Here is a 13,106-nt window from a genome sequence, read left to right on the forward strand (position 1 = left end):
ATTTAAACAACTTTAAAAAGTATTCTACACAATAGAATGCTCAATGTTCTTATAAGAACAGAGCAATTATATATTAGTAGAAAATCACTTAACAAAAATTTTTTCCATTTGACACTGTGTTTCATCAACAAAGATTTCTGATGAATCTTTGTTGCATTTCTGATGAATCTTTGTTGATGAAACACAGTGTCAAATGGAAAAAATTTTTGTTAAGTGATTTTCTACTAATATATATATATATATATATATATATATATATATATATATATATATATATATATATATATATATATATATATATATATATATATATATATATATATATATAATTATAGAGTTATATATATGTACTATTTTATATACATATAAATAATTGCTGATAACAGTTTTTATAGTTGAGTTACAAATTTTAGTTTTTTTTAAAAATTTTAGTTTTGTAAGGTTTTTTTTTTTTACAGTTTGGTCACAATACTTATAAAAAGTAAATTTTAAAAATTTTGAAGAAGTTTAAAAGACAAACACTATATTATAATATCTTTTGAATTTTTAATAATTATATTAATTTGATTTTGTTATTTATATAATTACTAGCAGAAAGCAACCCATAATACGGGTTACAGTTGGTCTGTTACTTAATTTATAGTGGCTGTTTTCCACAATTTAAAGTTGCGAAACCTTAACTAATACCCTGTAAGAAAAACGCCTTCAAATTAAAAAATTAAACTATCTGTAAAATTAAAATAAATTAATTTACCAATTATTTAACGTTATTTGAGTAATTTACAACTGACATAGGTCATATCAGTGTATGGCAGATCCATTTTCCTAGACATTACTAAGTTCAACACAATACGTTTTTAGTTACTGACACAAAATAATAACACTTCATCATGCCTTAAATTGACGAAAGATTAAAGCTAAATTCTTGTTATATTTTTTATAACATGAACTTTAATTAATAAGATTAATAAGAAGTGAACGTAAATTATTTATGAGTTATTAATTTTTTGGTATCCCCTTGATACATGTTTCTTTAAAAAAGTAAATTGTCTTTAAAACGATAAATGCACACAACTAAATAAATTTATTATAAATAACTAAGCAATTGAGTACAAATACGTTTCAAACAAAAAAAAGTTGATTTACAATCAAACATGTGTATAACAAATTGTAAAAAATATGTAAACTTTGATCTTTTATATTGCATTAATGCGTCATATGACAAACCTAAAATAAAAATTGTAACAGATAAGTAGACATAAAAGAAAAACAAAACAAAACAAAAACAAACAACTGGAATTCAATTTACCTGCTTTTTGGTAGCTTGTTGTCATACTTAAACTGCTGTCATGATGCAACTTGTCGGTGTTGTTTTATGAGATTATTTCACGTTGGCTTTTAGTAAACTTTAGTTATATTTAAAAGACATTACAATAGATTTAAAATATTTTAATTAAAAAGAAAAAAAAAAATGCTTCAAGGAGCCAAACTAAAAACATTAAAGATAAAAAAATCAAATAGATATAAATAAATTGCATTTATATAGCTAAATAGTCTTGGCTTATAGTAAATTTTAAAAGCAGTGTTTTCAATAAATTAAACTACCAATTAATTATTTTTAACAAATAGAATGTAGCATCCTATTATGATGATTGGGTAGAGAATCAATTTAACTATATTTAAGTTTAATTGGTGAAAAACAAATAAAATTTCAATTAAAAAAGACAAAAACAAACCAAATACAAACAATAGTATATTATAAAAATTAAAAAAAATAAAAAAAAGTCACCGAAGAAAACAGCAACAAAAAGTTATAAATATCTTCACTGATAGAAGACATTTACAACCTTTTGGTTGCTGTTTTTTCTTCGGTGTCTCCCAACACCCCGGTATGGATGAGCCTTTCATTTGAAGGATGGCTCATCCATACCGCCATTACTTTGCCACTTATTGAAGGACCTCTCCGAGAGAGGCCCTGGGTGTTGGGAGCAATATCTTTTGTATTCCTCAAATGTTAACGACTCTAAAATTACAAATAGAAGGATGTAATAAAATTTAAAAATATTTACATTTTTTTTTAATCAAAATATAAAGCATAACCTCACCATTTTGACAGAGGATGCTAAAAATAAATAAAAAAAAAGTAAATTAAAAAAAGTTAAACTTGTGAGAAATTTAATTTTAATAAAAATATGAGTAAAATGCAAACACTTTAAAAATGTCATATTTATATTAAATAATTCTTTCACCTATTGCACATATTTCTCCGTAAAAAATATATAAAATTTAAAACACAGCCCTACCAGTTATGCTTCTACCAGACACTAAAGACAAAAAATATACCTCAGAATAATTGATAGAATTATATTTACATATAAATAAATATTTAACTATAATGTTTTTTACCTATTCCCCTCATTTCTTCCATGAAGTTGTCTAAAGTAAGATAAAAGATAACTGAAGCTAAAACTAATAAAAACTAAACTAAAATTAACTATAAACTAAACCAAAACTAAAAAAAACTTTAAATTTTAATATCTGTACCTCAGAAGACAAAGGTCGGTTATCCAGTTTTTTGTGAAAATGAGTTATGTATGAGACCTTTTTAGTTTTTTTAGTATCTACATAGGTATAAAGACTGTTTTCCTGCAACAATGTGAAACAAAGTTTGGTCAATATAAAGGGTCTGGTGTCCCCACAATGTTCAAAGGAAAAACGTCTGTAGTTCAGAAATGACTTTTCACTTTTTTTATTTAACTTTTTATTTTTGTCAAAATTATATTTCATGTGCCTCAAGACAAATTAAATAAGACAAATTAAATAAAACATAAATTTAACCATCAAGAATAAAAAAGCCAATAGAGACTAATTATTTTACTATTTACTCTCTCCTGGACAATTTCTAAAATGTGACAACTGACTTGGACTACTGAGTGTACAGATATAAATGCTTTATTTAACTATACTAATCACATAATTTATACTTAGTTTTTTTTCCAACTCTCCTAAAAGAAAAAAGAAAATAAAGCTTTAGTACTTGAAGTTTTAAAATTCCAGTTACAGTACAAATAAACAAATTCCTATTAACAATTATCTAATAGCAAAAACACTGACTTATTTCAGTCTTCAATTCTGTGTCTAAACAATAAAAGCACTTAAATGTATAGACGTTAAAATATCTACTTAACTTTTTAAAAATAAATTCACTAAACTAATATAACTAGTACCTTTATTAGCTCTCTCTTGATCAACTAAAGAAAATAAATTTTAATTAAACTAACTTGATGTAAAATAATAAGAAGCTGTCTTACTGAGAATTTTAAATTTCTTCTCTATTATTGACAATATAATTTCAAGTATTACCTAAGTTCTTGGGCTTATTGTATAAAATTATAAAAACCTACTGTTTTACTTTCAAGTCAACAACAATATTTTAAAAAACATTTTAGTTACTTTATAAAAAAATAAAAATCCTTTTAAACATACTACCTCTCTCTTCATTGTTGTCAACTAAACAGAAAAACAAAGATCTATAATCTGCTCTAACAGTCTACAACATTATCATTAAACTATAACTATTTTCTACAAACTGGTGTGATTTAACATAGATATATTTTTTCAAATGACAAATTTTATTAAAGTACATTATATAAACATAGAACAAATGTAGTGATAGTGGATTTAATCCAAAAATAGAAAGAACCTTTAGAAAAAAGCTTACTGCTTTTAAATCTACAAAAATTTCCAACTTACATTTTTTTATCTACATTTATCTATAATAAAATATGAATTAATGAGTTACCATTATTTAAAGTTGATCCAGAAGCAACTAAAATAAATTATCAAATAAAAAGTTTATTTATATAATCTTGACGATAATGTTGAAATAAACAATATTTATTGCTTGAAAAGTTAAGTAACAAATGTAATTCAAGTATATTAAAATAAATGTACGAAGTTACCTGTTGTGGCTGGTGCAACTGAAGTTATAACTAAATAAAAAAATACTAAATAAAAAAGCTATTTTATCTATCTGATCTATTTTATCCTGATGATAATGTTTAAATAAACAATATTTATTGATTCTTTTTAAAATAAATTAAAAGACATTACTATTTGCTGTAAAATAAAATAAAAAACATTACTATTTGCACCAACTGATGATGCTACCACACCTAAATGACAAAATTTATTAAAATATTTAAAACATATTCAATGCTTTAAAAGAATATTCAAAAGAAGTTTTTAAATCTACAAAATCTAAGTCCTTACTGAGTTCTACCTGTCTGTCTAAAAATAAAAATTGAGATAAAATTATATACAATAAAATTGCTAATGCTACATTTGTACTCAAATAAAATCTAAATGATAAAACTTACTTAAGTCACTGTCAGCTAGCCTGTCTAAAAAAAAATTTGTATTCTCATTAATCCTAATCTATAATCTATAAATAAACTTACTAATATAAACGGTAAATAAACTTGAACTAATATAAACTATAAATAAACTACTGTATACTATATAAACTAATATAAACTATAAATAAACTAATATAACTATGTTACTAATATAAACTATAAATAAACTACTAAACACTATATACTTACTAAAAAGGCCTTCAGCTCCTTCTAACTGCTCTAAAAAAACGAAACAATACTTGCTTAAAATGATCTAAAAAGACTGAAGACAAAACTGAAACACTTTACTAAAAAAGAAACATTGTACTAAAAAAAAAATTTTTTACCAGTCATTTTAGTTTTAACTTCTTCTAAAAAAAAAACAGAAAAATAAAAACAACAAATAAAAACCGTCATTAACAACACGAACATTAGGCGTAACTATGCGCACTATTCATTAGCGTATTAATATTTAGATAAATAATATTATTATTTATATAGTTATTTCAAATAATTGATTTAAATTAATTTTAATAATTTAATGGTCTTTTATTAAATATCTATAAATACTATAATATTATAAAATATTATAATATTAAGTATATATAAATACTCTATGTGGTATTAAATGCTAACCACTCCTAATATAAGGGATGATGTTAATGTGGGTCATGTGTTTGGGCTATGATTTTTTGCCACTATATAATTATCACAGCCACCTATGACAGAGTGGCCACGCCTCCCAATAAATCCTAAAATATCCTAATATTTAAAAAAACTCCTAAAAAGACCTAAGTTCTCCTAAAATATACTTGAGTTTCAAAAATACTCCTAAAATCTCCTAATTCAAACTTGTTTTTTGAACTTTAAGTTTTCTTTCAAACATTCAACTTGAACTTTCAAATTTTTTATTGAAATTTTTGTATAATATTTAAATTTCATATATAAATAATATATAAATTTTAAAAACCCTCTAAATAATCCTAATATTTTTTATTCGTTTTTCCAAGTTTTCTTGTAAAATCTCCTAAAAAGTTCTTTAAAATCTCCTAATTTCTTCTAATTTTTTAACTCAAAAAAGTGTGGCCACCCTGCATGAACCACATTATAGTTCTCCCAAAATTTTATTCGTTAATTAAATAATTTTTGCCTGGTTAACTTTTTAAAGTAAAATTTTAAAATAAATTAATTATTTTGATTGTATCACTTATGATGTTATGTAATGATGTCATTTATTGTATTTTATAATTTCATGTAATGATGTTATTGATTTACGATGTCATGAAGTCATGTATTTTGTTAAGTTAGGCAAAATTGCATATTTAATTTAATTAATAGATTTGGATGAATGTGCTCTTAAAAAAGATAATTGTGATCGTGTCAATGGTTTTTGCATTAACACTGATGGTTCTTTTTCTTGTGGTTGCAACCAAGGTTTTTACCAAGATCCAAGTTCTTCAAAATGCGCAGGTTTTTTTTTTTTTTTTTTGAAAATTATTAAATAGTAAGTTTGCATTTTTTGAAAAGTTTTAAATTATTTACAATTTTTTTTAAATTAAGCAAATTTTGTGTTTTTACAACATAGACATAAATGAATGTTTTGATGGCAAAGCTTGTGACTTGCGTTACAGCATTTGTATCAACACTGTTGGTTCTTTTATGTGCAATTGCAAACCTGGTTATGAAAAAATTCCCAACACAATGAATCAAACTTGTAGAGGTTTGTTTAAATATAGAATCTTTTACATTCTTTTTTCAGATATTATGGATCAAATTATTAATTGCATAATTTTATTATAATTCAAGCAGTCTGGTAGAAAATAATGATCTTGGCTTCAATCCTATGACTAATGTTGAATAATTTATAACTTCTAGTTATAGTATTGTAACTTTCTAAGTTGGGAGGTGTACATTTATTAAACATTTTCTGACCCCCTCTTATATTTATTTCAGCAATCATCCAGATCATAATTTGAAAATGTGGAAAATATTTAATAAAAAATATCTACAATATATTTCTTCTTGTGATTATAAGGAAAATTTTAAGCAATTATTAAGAGATTTAACTTTGTACAAATAGTATATTTAATTCATCATAGGTTTCAACAAAAGAATTACAGTCAAAAGACTAGAACCTATAAAGCTTATATTTGAAAAGCCTGAGGATATTGAGTTATTCTTTCCTGTCATAATGCAGGAAAGAGTAACTCAAGAAGCATGCCATTTAGATGATCCAATCATGTGATTGCTGTAGCAACATCATTGCTCCACCAGGTGATGGATTTGCTTCAAATCAGTTATATTAGCAGGCAAAGTAACAAAAACATTTTAATAATATTAACAAAAATTCATTTAAATTCTTCACTTTTTTACAATTCTAAAGTTCACAAAAGAAAAAAACAATTTATAAAATAAAAATTAAGCAAAATTGTTAAGTCAAAAATTATCAAGGCAAAATTTATCAATTTTTATTGCTAAATAAACATATCTTTAAAGAGATAAAATTAAAAGAAAAACTTTTGTTAATCATAATAAAAAATGACAAAGCAAGTCTTCTTTAATTTTATTTGATAAAAATTAACAAAAACCTGAAATTATATTAAAAAAGAGCTTATAAAAACAAAAACGCAAAGTTATAAGTTTCTCATAAATAAAATTTTTCCAATAAATAAAACAATTTTTATTAGATTTTTTATTTTTAAGTATTTAAAAAAGCAAAAAAATCCATGCAAATTTATGTAAAGCATGTATTTCTCAAAAATTATAGATCAAACGCATTTTCTTTAAAATATATATAATATAAAATCTCTTGAAATTACTTCATTAATTTTCTTTAAATATGTATAATATATAAACCTCTAGAAATTACTTCATTAATTTTCTTTAAAATATATATCATATATAAACCTCTTCAAATTACTTGATTAATTTTCTTTAAAATGTATATAACATATAAACCTCTACAAATTACTTGATTAATTTCGTTTAATAAATATATAAACCTCTACAAATTACTTGAATAATTTTTTTTAATAAATATATAAATCTCTACAAATTACTTGATTAATTTTCTTTAAGAAATATATAAACTTCTACAAATTACTTGATTATTTTCGTTTAATAAATATATAAACCTCTACAAATTACCTGATTAATTTCCTTTAATAAATATATAAACCTCTACAAATTACTTGATTAATTTTTTTTAATAAATATATAAATCTCTGCAAATTACTTGAATAATTTTCTTTAAGAAATATATAAACTTCTACAAATTACTTGATTAATTTCGTTTAATAAATATATAAACCTCTACAAATTACCTGATTAATTTCCTTTAATAAATATATAAACCTCTACAAATTACTTGATTAATTTTTTTTAATAAATATATAAATCTCTACAAATTACTTGATTAATTTTCTTTAAGAAATGTATAAACTTCTACAAATTACTTGATTAATTTCGTTTAATAAATATATAAACTTCTACAAATTACCTGATTAATTTCCTTTAATAAATATATAAATCTCTACAAATTACTTTATTAATTTCGTTTAATAAATATATAAACCTCTACAAATTACTTGATTAATTTCGTTTAATAAATATATAAATCTCTACAAATTACTTGATTAATTTCGTTTAAGAAATATATAAACTTCTACAAATTACTTGATTAATTTTCTTTAATAAATATATAAATCTCTACAAATTACCTGATTAATTTTCTTTAAGAAATATATAAACTTCTACAAATTACTTGATTAATTTCGTTTAATAAATATATAAACCTCTACAAATTACTTGAATAATTTTTTTTAATAAATATATAAATCTCTACAAATTACTTGATTAATTTTCTTTAAGAAATATATAAACTTCTACAAATTACTTGATTAATTTCGTTTAATAAATATATAAACCTCTACAAATTACCTGATTAATTTCCTTTTATAAATATATAAACCTCTACAAATTACTTGATTAATTTTTTTTAATAAATATATAAATCTCAACAAATTACTTGATTAATTTTCTTAAATATATAAACTTCTACAAATTACTTGATTAATTTTCTTTAATAAATATATAAATCTCTACAAATTACCTGATTAATTTTCTTTAATAAATATATAAACCTCTACAAATTACCTGATTAATTTCCTTTAATAAATATATAAACCTCTACAAATTACTTGATTAATTTTTTTTAATAAATATATAAATCTCTACAAATTACTTGATTAATTTTCTTTAAGAAATATATAAACTTCTACAAATTACTTGATTAATTTCGTTTAATAAATATATAAACCTCTACAAATTACCTGATTAATTTCCTTTAATAAATATATAAACCTCTACAAATTACTTGATTAATTTCGTTTAATAAATATATAAACCTCTACAAATTACTTGATTAATTTCGTTTAATAAATATATAAATCTCTACAAATTACTTGATTAATTTCGTTTAAGAAATATATAAACTTCTAGAAATTACTTGATTAATTTTCTTTAATAAATATATAAATCTCTACAAATTACCTGATTAATTTTCTTTAATAAATATATAAACCTCTACAAATTACCTGATTAATTTCCTTTAATAAATATATAAACCTCTACAAATTACTTGATTAATTTTTTTTAATAAATATATAAATCTCTACAAATTACTTGATTAATTTTCTTTAAGAAATATATAAACTTCTACAAATTACTTGATTAATTTCGTTTAATAAATATATAAACCTCTACAAATTACCTGATTAATTTCCTTTAATAAATATATAAACCTCTACAAATTACTTGATTAATTTTTTTTAATAAATATATAAATCTCAACAAATTACTTGATTAATTTTCTTAAAGAAATATATAAACTTCTACAAATTACTTGATTAATTTCGTTTAATAAATATATAAACTTCTACAAATTACCTGATTAATTTCCTTTAATAAATATATAAATCTCTACAAATAACTTTATTAATTTCGTTTAATAAATATATAAACCTCTACAAATTACTTGATTAATTTCGTTTAATAAATATATAAATCTCTACAAATTACTTGATTAATTTTGTTTAAGAAATATATAAACTTCTACAAATTACTTGATTAATTTTCTTTAATAAATATATAAATCTCTACAAATTACCTGATTAATTTCCTTTAATAAATATATAAATCTCTACAAATTACTTGATTAATTTCGTTTAATAAATATATAAATCTCTACAAATTACTTCATCAATTTAGGAACTAGTTTTTGATTTATTTCAGTTTTGTAAATTCCATAGTACATCATTCCACACCAGCACTTTTGGCTAAGAGCGATGGCTTGTGGCCTACGGTGACTAATGTGTGCATTCGATCATTTGAAATCCATTCTGTAGGACTTACGTCTGGCTCTGATGTGCTAGCCCATAAGTGCAAGGAATGATTGTGTTTAGCTTTTTATTCACCCGATTTGAAAGTGAACGAAAACATAATGAGACCATACGAGATGACCAAACGATACATACTAATGCACTACACCAACACACCTGTAGACATCAACAGTCTCTAAAATCAGTATATCAAATATTTGTTCTTTATCATATACTTTTGCTCATAATCTTTTTTTGACCTTATCATTGTATATTTATTTAGATTTGTGTTATAATGTTTGAATGAGACCGCATATTTGTGAGAAGAATAACAGCGCGAAAATTTTCCACAAAAATACGTATTAGCATATTTTTATAACAAATATATTCTTGGTTTCTATGTACTGAACTATACTACTAGATAAGTTTAGACATATCTCGATCTCATGAGGTTTTTTGTTTCTTTTTTGTTTCTATCTAGTTTTCTTGATCTGACGTTGTTAAGTTAGTTTGTTGTGGTTTGCACTATACAGTGTTCACTAACGTTCGTTAGGTCATTTCGCCTACAATATTATTTTTATACGTTACGTTTTTCAGTGGTTATAAGCTATTAGTAAAAAATCGCATTTATTGTCTCATCTGTTTATTTTTTCACTATTCTCTGCCTACTGATTATATGTCTTTATTTTTTTATCTCTGGCTAATCATTTTTTAATTTATTTGAGTCTGTTTTGTATGATAGCTATTTTCTCTACTTAGGCAAGGTTTATATTTCTCATACTATTGGAGTTACCACATTTTCTACCATACTTTCTAACTACTTTTGTGCTAACCACAAACATTCTTAGTTTCGATGTTTATGAGTGGTATTTACTTATTATATTTATAAGACACATTTCAGCCATAAACGAAACTGTAAGTTACTCATAATTATTAATTACTATTTTTTATTTGCTTTGTGTTATTTCTATACGTTAAAATTGTTTATTTTAATACATATGCATACATGCATGTGTACACGTTTGTCTCTTCTAGTGTAAGTGTACATGATATTTATATGTTTTACATATTTGTTTATATTCACACCACGCGCATCCCTTACCACCCTCAAGAGATCTCTAAGAATGTTGGAGCTGTATTAAAAACTGGGATAGGGATTGGGATTTTTGGCTTTTGTAGTGTAGTCCTGTTATATTGCAGTATTGACTAGCATGACTTAGAGTGCAGGCGGTCAGATCTGTTGCAATGACACACCTCTGACAAGTGGCGTTAGTCTCGGGGTCTCGGGCTCTTTGAAACGTCATTGGTGATTGTAGTGCATTCCTGAGGAGGGGGATCACCATTATCCACTACTTAATTCTAATTAATTATTATGGTACCAACATTTTTTACCTCTTACACCCACATATTATAGCACTTTGTGAGTTTTATATTATGAATTTGTTACATTAACGACATTTATATACTTTTATCTCACACAGGTGAATATTAGTTTTCAATTTATAATCTAGAGTTTAGACCATAAATAGTAACACATTTGTTAGCCTATTTTTTATTTTTATATTGTCCGTACAATCATTTTTTATCATTTTACCTAATATTTTGTTATCTACTTATTTTATTTTATTGTTTTTGTATGGTGTGATAATTTTAGCCATGGTTGCCGTTAATAAACCAGCGGGACTATATAGACTTGTTTACTCATAGACCATTGTTTCATCATTTGTTTAGGATGACTAGAGCATGAGTTAGTGTTCAGCCTATCCCTGAGTCCTAAAATTTTATTCCTCCTGCAAAATTGTCTTTACATTCATTTATGATTCTCACCCAATGACATCAGCTACATTCTACTTCTATTTTCACATCTCCCAGGTCTACATAACTGGACGGCTCCGTTAGTCACTTTTTGCGACCATTGTGTCGTATAAACAAACAATTTTGTAAACATATATTTTCATATATTTCATATAATTTTGTAAACATATTTTCTTACAATCTAAATCTAAAAAAAATATAATCTTTTTAAAACTAAAATAATAGTGTAAGTAAATGCTTGCTGTTAGTATTAAATATTAAGTTAAGTATTGTATTGCTTGTATTGATAATATGTATAAATAAACAAAAATACTACATCAAAATTAAAGTAATAAAACATCAAAATTTTATACTCATACTTCAAATTCTATAACAAAATGTAACTAAGATGCAACTTCTTAGAAAAAAAATACTTAAAAAATAAATTAATTGCATAACTATATAACATAAAGGCAAAATCTAAAAAACATTTAAAAAGGTAAAAGAAAAGCTAAAAACAATAAATAAAATAGATAAATAAAATAAATACAAGTGTAAAAGATTCAAAACAAAGATTATTAATCAAAGAACAACAACATCCAAATACAGTTTCTAACTTGATCGAACAACAATTATCCAGTTTCTAACTTGATTGAACAACAATTATCCAGTTTCTAACTTGATCGAACAACAATTATCCAGTTTCTAACTTGATCGAACAACAATTATCTGGTTTCTAACTTGATCTAACAACAATTATCTAGTTTCTAACTTGATCGAATAACAATTATCCAGTTTCTAACTTGATCGAACAACAGTTATCAAGTTTCTAACTTGATCGAACAACAATTATCCAGTTTCTAACTTGATCGAACAACAATTATCCAGTTTCTAACTTGATTGAACAACAATTATCCAGTTTCTAACTTGATCGAACAACAATTATCCAGTTTCTAACTTGATTGAACAACAATTATCTGGTTTCTAACTTGATCTAACAACAATTATCCAGTTTCTAACTTGATTGAACAACAATTATCTGGTTTCTAACTTGATCTAACAACAAATATCCAGTTTCTAACTTGATCGAACAACAATTATCCAGTTTCTAACTTGATCAAAGAACTGCATGAAGTAAGGCAGAAGAATTTCAATTCATTCAGAGAAAGAACTATTGGTTTTAACCAAAAAATCAATTTTTAATTTTTTTGTATAAAAACTATAAACAAAATATAGTATATAGTATAAATTTAACTCATTCTATTTTTAATTCTAAACTTCTAGACTCATTCTATTTTTAATGCTGAAAAATTTAAAAATAGTAAAGTGTCTAAAAATAGAAGTGTCAAGGTAGTGTTATAGTACCTACAAGTTTTTAGGCAAATTTGAGATACTGCCTAGCAATGATGCAGAGTCCAGAGTTTAGAGTCCTGAAGTCCCTATTTTTGCCCAGAATCTGGAGTCTTGGGAGTTCATTAAGATTTTGGAACTTGGGTATTTTTTTGTTTTTTAATTATGTCACCTGACAAATGTTTGC

At 23.8% G+C, this 13,106-nt stretch overlaps 1 protein-coding gene across 1 annotated transcript in view; it reads left to right on the forward strand.

Moving 5' to 3' along the window:
* The window catches only part of LOC100202622 (fibrillin-1), a 68,606-nt gene that overhangs the window by 41,512 nt on the left and 13,988 nt on the right, over positions 1 to 13,106 (forward strand). The window contains exons 9-10 of the mRNA XM_065800438.1: positions 5,736 to 5,867; positions 5,983 to 6,117. Coding sequence (XP_065656510.1) covers positions 5,736 to 5,867; positions 5,983 to 6,117 — 267 coding nt within the window. The remainder of the gene's footprint in view (positions 1 to 5,735; positions 5,868 to 5,982; positions 6,118 to 13,106) is intronic.

Source organism: Hydra vulgaris, chromosome 06 (genome assembly GCF_038396675.1).
Source record: "Hydra vulgaris chromosome 06, alternate assembly HydraT2T_AEP".
NCBI classification, from domain to species: domain Eukaryota; kingdom Metazoa; phylum Cnidaria; class Hydrozoa; order Anthoathecata; family Hydridae; genus Hydra; species Hydra vulgaris.